General features: G+C 39.0%; 1 protein-coding gene across 1 annotated transcript in view; it reads left to right on the top strand.

Annotated features, from left to right (window-relative positions):
- exoc1 (exocyst complex component 1) overlaps window positions 1–18297 on the top strand; it is a 25045-nt gene that overhangs the window by 906 nt on the left and 5842 nt on the right. Inside the window, exons 2-14 of the mRNA XM_037675047.1 lie at window positions 1011–1142; window positions 2938–3068; window positions 3161–3320; window positions 3604–3621; window positions 4250–4437; window positions 4567–4794; window positions 7055–7187; window positions 10400–10509; window positions 10976–11044; window positions 11630–11779; window positions 13377–13485; window positions 14063–14107; window positions 14403–14566. Of these exons, the coding sequence (XP_037530975.1) occupies window positions 1019–1142; window positions 2938–3068; window positions 3161–3320; window positions 3604–3621; window positions 4250–4437; window positions 4567–4794; window positions 7055–7187; window positions 10400–10509; window positions 10976–11044; window positions 11630–11779; window positions 13377–13485; window positions 14063–14107; window positions 14403–14566 (1629 nt within the window). The 5' untranslated portion in view covers window positions 1011–1018. The remainder of the gene's footprint in view (window positions 1–1010; window positions 1143–2937; window positions 3069–3160; window positions 3321–3603; window positions 3622–4249; window positions 4438–4566; window positions 4795–7054; window positions 7188–10399; window positions 10510–10975; window positions 11045–11629; window positions 11780–13376; window positions 13486–14062; window positions 14108–14402; window positions 14567–18297) is intronic.

Genomic DNA, 18297 nt, shown 5'->3' with positions numbered 1-18297 from the left:
CTCCAGTCCATCACAGGGACACATGGAGACAAACTGGACAGGTCTCCAGTCCATCACAGGGACACATGGAGACAAACGAGATAAACAACCTTTCCCTCTCTCTCTCACACCTAGGGACAATTTAGAGTTACCAATCAGACTAACATGCATGTTTTTGGTCTGTGGGAGGAAACTGGAGCACCTGGAGAAAACCCACGCATGCACGGAGAGAACATGCAAACTCCACCCAGAAAGGCCACAGGTCCAACTTGGGATAGAACCCAGGACCTTCTTGCTGTGAGGCAACAGTGCTAACCACTGATCCATCGTGCTGTCAAAAAGAAAATATAAACTCCACCCAGAAAGGGTATGTGTTTCAATAAAATAAGACTGGAAAATTGAAGGTGCATTGTGACCTTATAACACCTGACAGTGTCGCTTATACAACAAAATCAGTATCGGCCAAAAGCGGAATCGGCAGGTCAGACTTTTTAGAAATCGGTGATTGGCCAGAAAACTGCAATCGGTGCACCCCTAATAAAAATGATATGCCAAACAGCAGCATGAACATGAGTCTGTGTGAGCAGATGAGTATGAATGAACACAGCAACATGAAACAGATCAGCAGCAACATGAAACAGATCAGCAGCAACATGAAACTGATCAGCAGCAACATGAAACTGATCAGCAGCAACATGATGTGATTTTTCACAGTGATTATTCTGGTTAGAGATTCATGAGTCTAACAGCCTCAGGGTAGAAGCTGTTCCTCAGTCTAGTGGTTCTACACTTAATGCTTCTCAACCTCCTTCCTGAGGGGAGCGGGACAAAAAGTGTGTGTGCTGGGTGAGTGGGGTCCTTCATGATGCAGGTGGCCCTCTTCCTGCATCTGGAGGTGTAGATGTCTGTGATGGTGGGGAGGCTGACTCCAACAGTTTTAGGATGTGTGTTATTAAAAATCTAGGTCTAGTTTTGATAGACCTCTGATGGATGTCTCTTGTAATAATCAACGTGTGCTCAATGTTTGACAGCATCTGCCATGACAGCCATCAAGCACGCCCTCCAGAGGGACATCTTCACACCCAACGATGAGCGTCTCCTCAGCATCGTTAATGTTTGCAAGGCAGGAAAGAAAAAGAAAAACTGCTTTCTGTGTGCTACAGGTATGTTTGTAAGTTCAAGACAAGTTCAAGTAGGAATTTCAACACATGTGGTACAAGAGGTGGAATGAAATTATGTGCACAGGGTCCTAGTTACATCCAACAATAGCAAACATATAAAGTATAAAAAGAAACAGTAAATAAGGATCTAAAATGTATACTAAGATATACGCTAAACGAACGCCAAACGGTACGCTAACAGATCTAAGATATACACTAAACACTAATAATATAAAACATACGGCATATCAACAGCAGCCCGAACATGAGTCTGTGTGAGCTGTAGTGAACCTGATCTGACCCTGATCTGACCCTGATGACCTCAAATCTATCAGATGGACAGAGACTGTTATTTTCATTGATCTGAATACAGTCTGAGCCATCTGGTGACTTTCTTTCTTGAATTAATCAAGCAGAAAAGACAATTCTCTATAATCATTTACTGTTTTACAAATGTTTGATAATCAAATTGTGTTAGTTCCATTCAATGCTTACAGGTTGGAAAGAACTACTCATTTTTATTTTACATAAACAGTAAGTAATGATTTTTATTCCTCATTTAAAGAAGAAATCAGGTTAATATGCATTTCTTGATTCTCTGTCTGAAATGAGCCAAGTAATGTAAGTATGTGAAAGTTGAAGCTTCGGTCAACTAAATGTTTACTGAAAAAGAAATGTCATGTTTTACTATTTGAGAAGATACAACAGCGTGAGACTCCACGAAGTCTGGTCGTCTGCAATAATCTTTTCTGTATGTTGAAAACAATCCTTGACTTATGATAACATCTTACATCACAAAAACACACCTCTTTCTGGTCCATCGACCAATCAAAAGCTCTCAAATGAACCGGAAGTCGACCCATTTTAAATGTGGCAACTTCCCAGTTCATGTGAGAAGGGAAGAGAATTCAGAAGAATTCCGGAGGATTCGAGAGTACAGAGTTGCTGACAATTAAGAGTCTGAAAAGTTCTGAAAAATGAAAGGAGTTCAGTATTCTTGGGTGCAAACGCATTCAAGATGGTCCAGAGACGTTTTGGAATTATAACTTCTGTTTGAACAAACCACACACGACTATCTAAGGATTTCAGCCGCTCTCAACGGAGACGCTGAAAGGTCTGGAGGATTCTCTATCGAGCTGATCTATCATCTACCAGGTAACGGTCTCTTCTTCGACTAAAGTGTACCGGAGGCGAGCTGAGATCTGATGAAGCGTGCACGTTCTGGTCAAACAGATTAATTCCCTCACATAGTTCTCTGTAAGATAAATCTCCATGTCATCTTAAAACTCTCCTCTTTCTCATAAAATCAGTACAGATATTTTAGAAATATCTGAAGCAAAGTCCTCGTTCACCGCCGAGTGATCGATGCTCATTTTCTGTGAAACTTGTCTGTTATTATTTTCATATTTTGCCAAATTAATGTAAATGTTTGATGTTAAACTTTGATTCTGAAAATAAATGACCGCATTCTTTTTGATGGGTCAAAGATAAATGACGTCTCTCGTTACATTTCTGTTAAATTCAATGCACGACATTACACAGTCAGAAAGATGAGGAACTCGTGAATATTGTATCAATATATATCTCATATATTGTCATACTACAACTAGTGGCACGTACCCACGTGTTCACTACAGAGCAGATGGGTAAGAATGAATACAGCAGCATGAGATCAGCATCATGAGATCAGCAGCATGGATAATCAGTAGCAGTAGTAGTAGTAAGGACTCCAGAAGCATCTAAATTATCGTTTATGAAAGACTTTGTCTCTAAATGAAGAAACTTTTGTGTCTTGTAGTTACCACGGAGAGGCCTGTTCAGGTTAAAGTGGTTAAGGTGAAAAAATCTGACAAAGGGGATTTCTACAAGAGGCAACAGACCTGGGAGCTGCGAGATCTGACCACAGTAGATGCCAAAGATGCAAGCAAGGTCAGTGATTACAGTCTCTTCCAATCATTTTGTGTCTGGATTTTTCTCCCCCTCACGGTTAGGACTAATGCATCTTCTGTTTAACTTTGTAGGAAAATCCTGAATTTGATCTTCACTTTGAGAAGGTTTATCGGTGGTTGGCTAGCAGCACAGCTGAAAAGAACTCCTTCATTTCCTGTATCTGGAAGCTGAACCAGCGTTATCTGAGGAAGAAGCTGGAGTTTGTGAATGTCAGCTCTCAGCTGCTTGAAGGTGTGTAAATGCTCGGTCCTCAGACTCCACTGGGCCTGCATGCCCCGTATGATTTCATTAGATTTCTTTAAAGGAGCATCTTTTTCTCCTAAGCCAGTAGCTTTGACCAAAGTTTTTAATTTTTACAGACGTTTAAATCTGTTCTGAAGTTAGCTGGCTTTTATTCATTAAGAGCATGTTTTCAGAATATTTTGCTTGTCTGTGTCGTAGTTTGTGTTATAATTTTCAGTGTTAAATTCTTCCTTATTCTCACTTTGTTTCCTTTTAAACTTTCTCTGGCCAGAACTTCCTAAAGCGGAAGGTTGGTAGGACTAATCTTTCCCCTCCTCACACCTCTTCATTGTATTTTCATGACCTCCAACCACCATTTTCATCAGAAACTCTCAATTTCTCATGATTCTTGTCATTTCAATGACAGTATGTTATAAAACATGGAGGGTATGATTATGTTTTCAGTACAAGATACCACAAAAACTCATTTTATTTTTTTAAGTGCTATTTGACTTTTAAATCATAAATTTAATTTTAGTAGCATATGCTCATTAATCCATTGTGACTAGTTTATTCTCATCATTTCTACTATACACTGTATCTGCAAAGTTTTGACTAATTGTAAAGATTTAGTGGCTAATTGGCTAATAAACATGCAGAATGTATAAATGCTTCTTACTTTTTTACCTCATGCCACTACCTACAACTGTTCTTAGTTTTTGTTCATATTCCCACTACATGTTTACCTCTGGTATTAAATAAGATTTTCATTTAGTTAAAATATTTGGATATTTATTTACATTCATACATTAGTTGTAGTTCTCCTTTCAGTAGTGTTAAAAGTCTGACTTTGAAAATAGAATTGATCTTGATGTCTGTATTTGCTTATGGCTTGCTTGTGCTTTCTTTATTTTAATTTTATTTTTTTACGGACTTAGAGTCTGTGCCCAGTGGTGAGAGTCAAAGTGTTGCGGGAGGCGATGAGGATGCCCTGGACGACTACCAGGAGCTCAGCACTCGTGAGGAGCAGGACATCGAGAACATGATGGAGATGTGCGAGTACGCCGTCTCAAACGCAGAAGCCTTCGCAGAGAAGCTCTTCAAGGAGCTGCAAGTTTTAGACGGGGTGAGCAAAGCAACTTTACTTCCTGTTAAAAGCTGACAAGTGCGGGGTTCTTGAATATGATCAACCAGAATGGTTTCTTTTAATAGTTGTTTCTATTTATTGATGAACTAACGGCACCTCTTTATTTAGGCCAACATTCAGTCCATCATGGCATCAGAAAAGCAGGTGAACATCCTGATGCAGCTTCTGGACGAGGCTCTGTCAGAAGTGGACACCATCGAGGGGAAACTGAGCAGCTATGAGGAGATGCTTCAAAGTGTCAAGGACCAGATGGACCAGATCTCACAAAGCAACCGTCTTATCCAGATCAGCAACACCAATAACGGCAAACTGCTGGACGAGATCCAGTTCTTAGTGGTGAGACATTTTAATCTGAGCGAATATATTGAAAGTACTGCTAAAAACACGGACACACTAACTTTAGTTCCCCGTTTAAAGTATTTTCTGTACGCTTTTTGTAATCAAACTACTTCCACAGTTTGTGCTGTTTTAACTTTTCTTTTTTAATGTTCAGCTTGGTCAGCAGTAGTGGTATGATTTAAAATGGTAAATAGGCTGTACTTATACAGCTCCTTTCTATCTTATAGAGACACTCAAAGCTCTTTACAACAATCTGTGTCTCATTTACCCATTCATACAGGTCTATACTAGATCTCTACAAAGCTAATTAAACAAATCCTTCTAAAGAGACTAATCAGAGCTTTATCACATTCATACACTGATGGACACACATCAGAGGCAGTGAAGGGTTCAGTGTCTTGCCCAGGGACACTTAGACATGTGACTGCTGGTGCATTCGAACCCCCAACTCTTGCATTGGAGGACGACTGCTCTAACCACTCAGCCACAGCCGCCCAAGATTTAGTATTTGTACTTTTTTATTTTGAAGTTAACTTCTTTTTACAACATTCAGTTTCAATCCAAAAACATTTTCTCTGAAATATACTTCAGCATATTTGCTCTTTTCAGTCTTTTTATGCTCCTTTTAGCTTTTAGCTGCTGTCTTGTTAATTTGAATTTTACTTACAGTTTAGCTATTTTTAGCTTTAAACTACTGTCTTGCTAAATTCAGTTTTCATTTACCATTTTGCTATATTTAGCTTGTAGATATTTTCCTGTTAATTTTAGCTTTTACCTCTGGTTTTGGTGATTGTACAGTAGTGCAGTAGTATTGCAGATGTTTGAGACCACGCCCACCCGCAATAAGTGAAAAACCGTGAAGTAGGGATACATTAGTACAAGTTCAGTTCGAGTTCAGTAAACTTTGTCATGGGGCAGCTGTGGCTGAGTGGTTAGAGCAGTCGACCTCCAATGAGAGAGTTGGGGGTTCGAATCCACCAGCAATCACATGCTGAAGTGTCCCTGGGCAAGAAACTGAACCCCTAATTGCCTCCGATGTGTGTCCCATCGATGTATGAATGTGATAAAGCTCTGATTAGTCTTTTTAGAATGATTTGTTCAATTAGCTTTGCAGTGATCTAGTATAGAGCTGTATGAATGGGTCAATGAGGACACAGATTGTTGTAAAGAGCTTTGAGTATCTTGAAATAAGATAGAAAGGAGCTGTATACAGTAAGTACAGTCCAGTTACCATTTACAGTCCATGACATGTGCCAGGCTGCAATCACACTCCTCACCTTTTACTCCTAATCTCCCTCCATAAATAAATAACTTAACATTTTTAAATACTGGTACTGTAACATTTAAAATAAACAATCCATGTATTGTTTATTTTAAATGTTACAGTACCAGTATTTAAATTGTAGAGAAGAGAGAAGCAGCAGGACATCAAAGGATGTCACACAGCTCTGCAGCACGGAGCAGAAATTTACTTCTTGATCAATGACACTGAAACAACTGGACATAGAAGTTCTAAAATAATTGAAAATAACTTTTAACACTTTTATATTTTGTGATTATGACGATTTTATGATGTGACAGACTTTGAATTTTAAGTTGGAAGACAAAAGTTGATTGTGCATCTGGACAGCAAAGGGTTAACCCTTCACAAAGCTGCTGCAGCAGCAGAAAGTGTGTGGCAGAGAAGGAGATCAGCTGATCAGCTGCAGGAGGGAGCTTTCTCTTCACTTGGCTGCACACATGGTGCAAATATATTTAAAATAATTTATTGTAAATAAACAATCCATGGCTCATCATCAATCAGCCAGTTGTGTCATGTCCAGTCTTACTTTGAAAAACCGCGATATAGTGAATCTACAAAAAACAAACCACGAAGTAGCGAGGGACTACTGTAGTTTTTATTTACTTTGCTATATTTAGCTTTTAGCTATTATACTGGTAATTTTATCTCTTAGCTACTATTTTGCTAACTTTTGCTTTTAGCTACAGTTTTTCTCATTTTAGTTTTTAGCTATATATTTTTTTTTTTACTTTTCTATTTAACTACAGTTTCACTGATTTTAGCTGTTCTACTTGTTTTAACTTTAAACAATGTATTTTTCAACAAATTTTTCCAAAGTCATTCATTACTCCACAATAACACTTCTAGTTTGTAATATTTTTCTGTCCATACATTTGATTTAATAAATTGGATGAGACTGTTGTGATGTGTTTGTGTGGTTTGTTGGTTAAGTCTGGTTGGTCTTTGTGCTTGTAGAACTACATGGACTTGTCTAAAGGACACATCAGGGCCCTGCAGGAGGGTGACCTTACCTCCCCTAAAGGTATAGAAGCCTGCATCAATGCTTCAGAGGCTCTGCTGCAGTGCATGAATGTGGCTCTGCGACCAGGTTGGTTTCCAATTTTAAAGTAATAAATTCATTCAACCTTTTTTTTAATTAATTCCACCTTTATTTATACAGGCTAGTCTCATTGAGCCACGAGGACTCATTTACAAGAGAGACCTGTTCCAGACAGAACATATACAGACAACGATAACAATAAACAATAAACTACAGTAAAAATGCAGTTAAAATAAAAGTAGTGTTATAAAACAATAAATTAGTGTTGTAAAACAAGGTAAAATACTAAAATCAAGAACATATTTGCTTTGATTTTTCTATCGACATGATCAAATGTTTAAAAAACCCTAAAGAAATTAATTTAGGGGATTGCTTTAACAGGAACAGCTTCAGTTTCTGTTGCAAGGTGTTCCAGGTTGCAGGAGCAGAGTAGGAAAAGGCTTTTTTGCCAAGTTCAGTCCACACTGAGGGAACGCTGCAGGTAATGATGGCCTGAGAGCGCACGCTGTAACTGCACTGACGGTGTGACGTGGTAGGAGATATAAGAAGGTAGCAGACCAAGGAGGGATTTATAGATTAAAATGAACCAGTGTGAGATCCTACATGTAGATAATCATGACCAACTGACCAGTGAGTACAGAGTACAGTGATGGTACGGTAGTTACAACCAGTCATGAATCTTAACGCTTTGAATGTCTTGATAAGATAGAAAGGCGCTATAAAAGTACAGTCCATTTACCATTTACCATGGTAGATAGCATCCAACATCTGCAAGGAGCTGGCAGGGGCATTCATGTAAATAATGTCACCACAGTAATAATAATAATGTGTTGTGTGTTGTCATCATTGTATGTTCCCATACAATGGCAAAATTTGCTTCTGCATTTAACCCATCCACCCCCATTTGGAGCAGTGGGCAGCTATTGAAAGTGCCCGGGGAGCAATTGGGAATAGGGTGTCCTGCTAAGAGACACCATAAGATGTGCAATGACTGAGGATCAAACCTGGGACTTTCGGGTCTCGAGTCAGCTGCCCTGCCTCTACCCCATAGTAAATGACCGGAAGGAAAGTAGCAGCTATAAGGTGTTTTCTGGTGTTCAGAGTTAAGCAAGATCTATTTCTGAAAAAGAAACCCAATTTTAATTTCAGTTTCTTTATCAAGTTTTTGATATGTGGTTTAAAAGGGAGATGTACATCAACCAAAATTCCCAAGTATTTGTAAGAATCTACAAACTCAGTAGGAACACCATGCATGGATAAGAGAGGAAGAAGAGTTGCTGGCACCGACTTTCTGTTTGAGAACAACATCCCTTTGGTTTTATCAACATTTAGCACAAGTTTGAGATGGAATAAGTCAGACTGAATGATGCCAAATGCAGACTGTAGAAGCTGGAAAACCTTGGCAACAGTGTTAGCTCGGCAATAAACAACAATGTCATCAGCATAGAGATGCAACAATGTGTCAGGAATGTTTTGACCTACATGATTATTTATATAAATTGTAAAAAGAGTGGGTCCTAAAACTGAGCCTTGTGGCACACCATTAGTGACCGTTAGGTAGCTAGATGAAGTACCGTTATGTCGAACACATTGCCTCTGACCTGAGAGATAGTTTGAGAGCCAGCCAACAGTGTGATCTGAGAAGTCAATATCTGAGAGCTTGTGGCATACGATGTCATGATCTACACTCAGAGGTGTCAAACTCCAGGCCTCGAGGGTCGAGTCCTGCAAAGTTTAGATGTGCCACACAGCTGAATCAAATAAGGAGGTCATTAGCAGGACTTTGGAGAACTTGTCTGCACTGAGAAGCTAATTCAGTCGTATGATTCAGCTGTGTGGCATCAGAGACGCATCTAAAAGTTGCAGGACCCCGGCCCTCGAGGCCTAGAGTTTGACTCCCTTGATCTACAGTATCAAAGCCTTTGGACAGGTCTAAGTGAAGTGCAGCACAATAATTCTTAGCCTCCAAAGCTTCAATAACATCATTAAAAACCTTTAGTGAAGCAGTCATTGTGCTGTGTTGTTTCCTGAAGCCAGGTTGGAGAGAAGATAAAATATTGAGTCCAAATACTTCTTGACTTGAGTATTTATCAGTTTTTCTAAAACCTCAGCTAAAAATAAAGTTTGAAGATTGGTCAATAATTGTTCAGTATAGTGGGTCTCGTCCGTTCAATAATGGTAGAACAAAAGTTGTTTTCCAAGCATTTGGGACAGTATTATGTTTATAGACAGATTAAATATGTATGACACCAGTTCTTCTATAATTTGTGCAGCTAGAAACAAAGTAAGGAGGGAGGTCATCAGGGCCTGCAGATTTTATAGTATCCAGATCTTTTAACAGTTTAGTAACCTCACTGACAGAGAACGGTGAAAAAGAGAATGTATGGTTTACTGAGCTTTGACTTGTTGGTAGAGTAGTTGATTTACTTTTAGAAACTGTATCAAACAAGGAACTGGAGGCAACAAAATGTTTTGTTGAAACAATTTTAACATCTCATGGTTATCTGACACAGGAACAGAGTCGACAAATAATTGTGGTGGCAGGTCAGATGAGTGAGTGCTGCCATTGAGATAAATAGTAGTTTTGTTGCGCTGCTTTAATGGAAGCTTTAAAAGAGAGGGGAAAAAAAATAATAATAATGGAAGCTCTACAGCGATTCCGTAAGTGACGAAATTATAACCAATGGGTGTCTAAACCATACTGTTATGCTGTTGCCCAAAGCTGGTCCCTCCTGTGCAAGAGGTCAACTAACTCAGAAGTAAACTAGGGGTTATCCCGGCCCTTTATTCTGAACTGGTGAAGTGGAGCTTGTTTATTTACAAAATGAATAAAACTATTGTAAAAATAGTTCCAACCAATGTTCACATTGTCAATTAAAGATTTGCAATGCCAGTCAAAGTGGAACAGATAAAGACTTGTTCACAAAAAAAACCTTCATATTCCGTTTTAGAATTGTTCTAGGTTTGAAACGAGGCATTTTTGTATCTCTAATAGCAACAACTACACAGTGGTCACTTAGATCATTTGTAAAAACACTTAACCCATTGTATTTATGTGGCATGTTTGTGATGATGAGATCTAGAAGAGATGATTTGGCAGGGCATTTTGGATTAGGCTGAGTGGGACTATCAGTAATCAAATCTGAATTTGATTAGAAGACAATCAAAATTCTTTAAATATTTTCTGCTTGACAGAATCAACATGTAGTTGATTTTTGAGCAGTCAGTCAAATAAAATGGTTGTTGCTTTCCTCCTGTAGGCCACGAAAAACTGAAAGCTGTGAATCAGCAACAGCTCCTGTTTAGCGAGCTGAGGGATACCTTTGCTCGCCGCCTCACCAATCACCTCAACAACGTGTTTGTTCACCAGGTAAAAGGCTCAGTATTGATCTACTTGTTAAAACTTCATTAGCATTGCTTGATCTTCTGGGATGTACCTGATCTGACTGGGTCAAGCTGAAATTTGATATAATTATGTTCTCATGTAAATTATTTTTGCCTGATTTTGTTTTCTGATGGAAAAACCTTGCGGCTACAGAAAAAAATATTATTTTCAAGACACGTGATTTTGCATCTTTTGTGCTTTTATATATCTGAATATGACCATTAGAATAAATGTGAACTACTGGGAGCAGAAATAAGAGTCCAGCCCTTTTAGCAGCTGTAACAAAGAGGACCCTGGTGTACCCTGCTCTTTCTGTTTTCCATGGATGTCCTGTTTAGCCGACAGTTTTCCTGGCGTTCCTGTGTGATTTTCCTTCCAGCTGTATCCCTTCTGTTTCTGACTCTGTTGCCCACTTTGAAGCATCCCACTCTGCTTTCTGTCTCTGTGTCAGTTCAACCACTTCAGTCACTTCAAAATGACCATCCCTCAGTATTATAGGTCTTCCTGTCTTTCACTTCCAGTGAGTACCCTCACATCAACCTCCCCATGCCCCCCTTTGCTAATGTTTGACCTGTCACTTCTTACTAATCTACATGCTATGAGATGTAAAGTTTTTTCTTCACAGAACATTATTTGTTGCATGATGAATGTTTTTAATTTCTTAACATCTCTCACCTGATCTCAAAGTTTAAGAGGCTGCGTCCATCTTTTTCCTCCTTCCCCGAGTGACTCAGCTGAAGGCTTTTTATTCTCATAGCTTAGCTGTAGCAGTCTCATTTCATCAACTGCTGTACCTGTCTGCTCTCTGTGCATGTCTTGTAGTAAAACCAGACAAGAACAAACATGCTAACACTGAGGAGAAAAAGAAATAGAAAATTGTTAAAAAAAAAAACAAGCTAAGTCTGGAGTTCTAATTTGCTTTTATAATGTATGTGAATCTTTTTATTCAGTGCCCTGAGACGACTTCTGTTGGGACTTGGCACCGTATAAATAAACTGAATTGAAATGAATGTATCAACATGAAAAAAACAGACTCATAATTATCATTATACTCTTGTAAAATGGTGTGCTTTTGAAATTATTTCTGTTTCTGTCTTGTTTCCAGGGCCATGATCAGAGCTCCACCTTGTCACAACACACAGCTGAACTGACCCTGCCCAAACACAGCCCCCTCCATCGCGACCTGCTGCGCTATGCCAAGCTCATGGAGTGGCTGAAGAACACCCACAGAGAAAAGTATGAAGGCCTGTCAAGGGTAAGAGGGATTATCTCTTAAAACACTTGAAGAGTGAGATTGAGATGTGGCTTCTTAAAATCTTATTTTCAGATCTCCATTTAGATTAAAAGATAAAAGATTTGTTGAGCAGCGGCAACATCAAATTTAATGTTGTCATTGTTTACTGTTGTTGTTGTCTGTACTTTATATGTTCTGTCTGGAACAGGTCCCTCTTGTAAATGAGTCCTCGTGGCTTAATGAGATTAGCCTGTATAAATAAAGGTTGAATGAATGAAACAAATATAAGCTGATGGTGCTGACTAACTAAAACATTTCTTCATTATTATGTCCTGTTTGTGCAATCTATCTTTGATACTGCTTTGATATGATACTGTTGACCACAGTATCCCTATATTGCAGTTAGAACACTGGATTGGGATTACAGGTGTAGCATTAGAATGGTTCCCGTCTTATCTGAGTTACAGGAGCGTTTGTGTTAATGTTGGTAATATATTACTGTATCTGTTTCAGTGCCTCTTTCCTGCAGAGTTCCACAGGGCTCGATTCTTGGACTCCTTCTGTTTTCACTTTATTTGTTTCCTTTGGGGTCTATCCTGAGGAAACATGCTCTTTCTTTTCACTGCTATGCTGACGATTGTCAGATTTATCTGCCTTTAAAACCCAACAGCTTTTGCTCCATTCACCGTCTGTTAAAATGTTTTGATGACATCAAGGCATGGATGGCTTCAAGTTTTAATGATCAGAAAACTGAAGTCATTGTGTCAAGCCCTAGCTCTACTGCTGTCTCTAACAAAAAAGGTTCAATCATGTCATCTGGACCAGTTTCTTTAAGGGAGAAGATGACATGATTTAACCTTTTTCTTGTTATCCAAACCTTTTTTACTGCTGTCTCTGTTCTTGTAAACCTGGACTTTCTTGAGCCATATCTTAAGCAGTCTGTTATAAATCTCTGGGTGGTTTTAGACTCTGACTTTAAGTTTAATAAACAGATTAACTCTGTTCTGCAGAAAAGCTTCTTTCAGTTAAGGCAGATAGCTAAACTTGAGTCTGTATTGTCCAGATCTGACCTTGAAAAAAGAGTCCATGCATTCATTACAACCCGACTAGAAATAATGTAATGCGCTCTATGTTGGGGTCAGATCAGGTCTCCCTTTCACGTCTCTAGCTTGTCCAAAATGCTGCAGCTCGGCTCTTAACAGGAACTCATGCATCACATTCACTTTCTCAAATTTCCAATATGATCACAGTGGCTACACATCATTTGTCATAAAACTTTCATATAAAAATTATTTTGGTCTAGATGAAAGGCTGCAAACTTGAGTTGACTTTATAAAGTTTCCCGTTTACTGTAGGACTTTTGGGAACTTTCATTTTTTGGCAGACCTGCACCTTGTTAGTTGCTGGGTTGTTCCACACCATCTGAACTTCTTTCTTCTCTTCTAAACTTGTAGTGTGGGTGTTGTTCCAGCCATTAGCAAAGAGTTGCATAAGCTAATACCTTGCATCTGACTTCATCATTTTCTGTATAGACCTGTGTGTATGTTGTTTTCACTAAGATCATACAGTTTTTATAATGCAACTTTTTATTCAACTGAACCAGTGTCTTGTTTTTCAGACTTACGTTGACTATATGAGCAGACTATATGAGCGAGAAATCAAAGACTTCTTTGAGGTTGCCAAGATAAAGATGGCGGGTACATCTAAAGAAGCGAAGGGAAAGTTTGGTAAGAGCTGAGATTTTTCAGGGCTGTTTCAGCTTTAACACAAAGCATGTTTGTGCAGGTACTATGTGTGTGACTGAACGTTCTTTCTTGTGTCGTTGCCTCACAAATATGAATGTAATATTTCAGATGAATGAAACAAACCATGACTCACATTTTTACAACCTTTTCTGTGTTTTGGCTGTTACGTATCTCAACATATTTTACCAAACTTATATATGCATTTCAGGTGTTGAAAGTCTTTCTTTTTTATATTTTCCAATAATGTTTTCTCTTCCCTTTGCACAGGCATTGTTCATGTCAAATCTGTATTTAACATCTAAATAGGACCCTTGGTTGAGCTTTGGTTTTGGCAGAATTATAGAACTTTGCTTTCTGTGTTCTGTCTTAGATTTTACCTCTGAAAACAAAAATAAATTGTTTGTTTTCCAAAGGTTTGTCTGAACTTCTAAGCCACTGCAGTGCTCATGAATGTCTATAACTTGGTACATCTAACAACTAAGCCTCACCTCTCCCATGCTGCATGTTTTAAGCTTAATTTGTTTGTGTCTTTGATGCCTGCCTTTCTAACTGGCTGCAGCCACGCTTCCGCGGAAAGAGAGTGCACTCAAACAGGAAACAGAAAGTAAGTATATCTGAAAGGAGCTGTCTTTTTGTCACTGTGCTTCTCATCACTGTGCCCTTCCAACCAGTACCTCACCATGTAACTGCTTGGTGTGTGCTCATTTTTCAATGTTTTTCATTCCTTCATCACATTTTCTAATTCTATGATTAATGCCAAAAAGCTAACAGTTTTCTCCTATATTTTTAAAATGAGTTTAAATCCTTAGATGTCATAATCCTCTTTTATTAACCTGCAGTTTGAATGTTTCTCTCTAAAACCATCCTTCCTCTGTACTGTGTTTGCCGGGCTGTATCAGGCCTGCACGGCAGCTCTGGGAAGCTAACGGGCTCCACTTCCAGTCTGAACAAGCTGACGGTGCAGGGCTCCAACAGTCGCCGTTCCCAGTCTTCCTCGTTGCTGGACATGGGCAACATGTCTGCTTCCGACCTAGACGTAGCAGACAGGACTAAGTTTGACAAGGTGACACAACATTTATAACATAATAATGCAAAATATATACATGCTACATGTTTGTTTTTTATTTATTTTTTACAAAAACTAATCTGAATTCTAAAAGTAGTGTGTAAAACACTAAGTACACACTACAGTTTTTTTTATGGATTTAAGGAGATAAACAAGACCAGAAACAATACAAGACAACAAACACCTCAGTAAAAGCAGACATTACTGCACTGCAGCTTTTGTATGTCAGCATAATGTCAGGGTCTAAAGATAACATCACTTTTCATAGAGAAGTAAGTTTTGCTTCCCATCAGTGTTGCAAGGGAAAAAAAAACTTGTCTGCACCTGAAGTTTATTATTTTACAAAGAGATTGTTACATTCAAGGATACAACATTTCCGTCAGCAAATTTTTTCTGTCACGGAAAGTTTTCCTTATAGTTGGACCATGCGGTGTTTGGAGAAAACCAACAAAAACAAAAGCTGAATGTCAGACTTGACCAGTTAGGTTTGCAAAGATGCATCTGAACAAACCATTAAACTTCTAGTATAGAAAGTCCTGATGTAAGCGTAATCATCCAAGCAAAAAAAAAAAAGAGTTAAAACGATTTGTTTTAACTACTTTTTGTGATTTATTTGCCTGAATAATTACAAACCAGATTCCAAAAAAGTTGGGACACTAAACAAATTGTGAATAAAAACTAAATGCAATGATGTGGAGGTGCCAACATCTAATATTTTATTCAGAATAGAACACAAATCACAGATCAAAAGTTTAAACTGAGAGAATGTATCATTTTAAGGGAAAAATCTGTTGTTTCCAAATTTCACGGCATCAACAAATCCCAAAAAAGTTGGGACAAGTCCATTTTTACCACTGTGTGGCATCCCCCCCTTCTTCTTACAACACTCAACAGACGTCTGGGGACAGAGGAGACCAGTTTCTCAAGTTTAGAAATAGGAATGCTCTCCCATTCATGTCTAATACAGGCCTCTAACTGTTCAATCGTCTTGGGCCGTCTTTGTCGCACCTTCCTCTTTATGATGTGCCAAATGTTCTCTATAGGTGAAAGATCTGGACTGCAGGCTGGCCATTTCAGTACCCGGATCCTTCTCCTACGTAGCCATGATGTTGTGATTGCTGCAGAATGTGGTCTGGCATTATCTTGTTGAAAAATGCAGGGTCTTCCCTGAAAGAGATGATGTCTAGATGGGAGCATATGTTGTTCTAGAACCTGAACATAGTTCTCTGCATTAATGGTGCCTTTCCACACATGCAAGCTGCCCATGCCACAAGCGCTCATGCAACCCCATACCATCAGTGATGCAGGCTTCTGACCGGAGCGTTGATAACAACTTGGGCTATCCTTGTCCTCTCTGGTCCGGATGACATGGCGTCCCAGTGTTCCATAAAGAACTTCAAATCGTGACTCATCTGACCACAGAACAGTCTTCCATTTTGCCACACTCCATTTTAAATGACCCCTGGCCCAGTGCAAACGTCTGAGTTTGAGGAGCTTGCTTAGAAATGGCTTCCTCTTTGCACTGTAGAGTTTCAGCTGGCAACGGCGGATGGCACGGTGGATTGTGTTCACTGACAATGCTTTCTGGAAGTATTCCTGAGCCCATTCTGTTATTTCCTTGACAGTGGCATTCCTGTTTGAGGTGCAGTGACGTTTAAGGGCCCGGAGATCACGAGCATCCAGTAGAGTTTTATGGCCTTGACCCTTACGCACAGCAATTGTTCCAGATTCTCTGAATCTTTTGATGATGTTATGCACGGTTGATGAAGATAACTTAAAAGTCTTTGCTATTTTACACTGGGTAACACCATTCTGGTATTGTTGCACTATCTTTCTGTGCAACAATGGTGGAATTGGTGATCCTCTTACCATCTTGGCTTCTGAGAGACACTGACACTCTGAGAAGCTCTTTTTATACCCAATCATGTTGTCAATTGACCTAATTAGTGTTAATTGGTCTTCCAGCTGTTCATTATATGCTCAATTTCCTTTTTCCAGCCACTTATTGCTTCTTGTCCCAACTTTTTTGGGATTTGTTGACACTGTGAAATTTTGAATCAACATATTTTTCCTTTAAAATGTTACATTTACTCAGATTAAACTTTTGATCTGTCATCTATGTTATATTACGAATAAAATATTGACATTTGCCATCTCCACATCATTGCATTCAGTTTTTATTCACAATTTGTTTAGTGTCCCGACTTTTTTGGAATCCGGTTTGTACATCAGGACTTTTTGAACCATTTTGACTAGGTTGTCGTCGAGCTCCATCAGTGAAGAGCAAGTGGCCATCAGGCCTTAAGATTGTTATGCACTGATGATCAATAGTTTTGACTGATGGTCCTCTTTTTACATGTGAATAGCTAGTTTCCGGTATTCCACAGCAGGCTGACTTGAACCATTTTTAAAAAGGTGCTATTTATATGACAGTCCTGGTGGGCAGGCCTCGGATTAGAGTTGCATTCGGGCCTAAAAAGTCCGACCTGACCTGGCCCCAGCTCATAGCCATTTTTTCCGAGCCCACCCGACCAATTAACTGTAATTACAGGCCCAAACCCGAATGTTTTTATTTTTTTATTAAGCTTTTACTGCCTTTGTAAGCAAATCAGTTTGACATGAGTTAAAAACCTATTTCAAAGAAAGGAAGATATAAGATTTCTTGTTTATTAACAAGTCACCAAATGGATATTGACAAACAAAACTAATAGCCTAAAAAAATCAACTATAGTCTAAAGACAGGCTATTTTACAGATGAACAAAAGTATTTTTAGAGCAATTTTTTTTTTTTTAAATATAGGACAAGGCTATTTTAATTGAACGTGCTGCTCACTTCGGCTTTTGTAGCTTCAGATGATACAACTTCCTTCACTGCAGATGACCGCAGGTGCAGAGCTAGATGCACGCGGCCGATGATCCGGTGATCCATCTGAAGCTTAATGAGACATTTTTGTTACATTTTTATCTCTTTCAACCGGCCGGTTAGCAAACTTGCATGGCCGATGATCCGGTGATCCATCTGAAGCTAAAGACTTTTTTATCTCTTTCATCTGGCCGGTCAGACCTGAGCGTGCACCTGACCTGAAACACGTCAACAGGTTTCACTGTGCTGGCATTGTAGAGTGAGTTCTCCCATTTTTAGCTTTTGTTTAATACTTTTTCCAGCTCCATTATGTCGCTTGTTGTGGGTCAGCTGCAAATTCTCAGATGTGTGATGAAAGCAGGGCGGGCGGGGCCACATGCACAATTGTTGCGCAATGCGCCAGCACTAGTCTCTTTTCACAGACTTGATTAACTGCTGCACTCCATTTTCTTTTTTTCCTCATCCTCAACATACTGTGTAAACGTACTGCCTCCTCTTCTACAAGTAGATTAACACAATTTTATATTGTGCATTCTTATTTAGTTTTCTTTGTGCTGTATGATTCGTAAAACTGAGTCAAAAACTTGAGACCGACCCGGCCCGTCCATCAAGCACATAATTTTGGCCCGACCCAGCCCAAATTTTGGGTTGGGCCGGGCCTGGGCTCGGGTCAGAAATTGCAGCTCTACCTCAGACTGATGAAGTCTTTCAGATGAAAGTTTCTTCTCCAATAACCATGTGAAACTAATAAGGTCATACAGAAGATGATTACTTAAAGTACAGGTCCTTCTAAAAAAATTAGCATATTGTGATAAAGGTCATTATTTTCCATAATGTAATGATAAAAATGAAACTTTCATATATT

This window comes from Nematolebias whitei, chromosome 3, assembly GCF_014905685.2.
Source record: "Nematolebias whitei isolate Nwh7 chromosome 3, NemWhi1, whole genome shotgun sequence".
NCBI classification, from domain to species: domain Eukaryota; kingdom Metazoa; phylum Chordata; class Actinopteri; order Cyprinodontiformes; family Rivulidae; genus Nematolebias; species Nematolebias whitei.
Note: the sequence above shows the minus strand (reverse complement) of the source record. Positions and strands in the feature narration are given on the sequence as shown.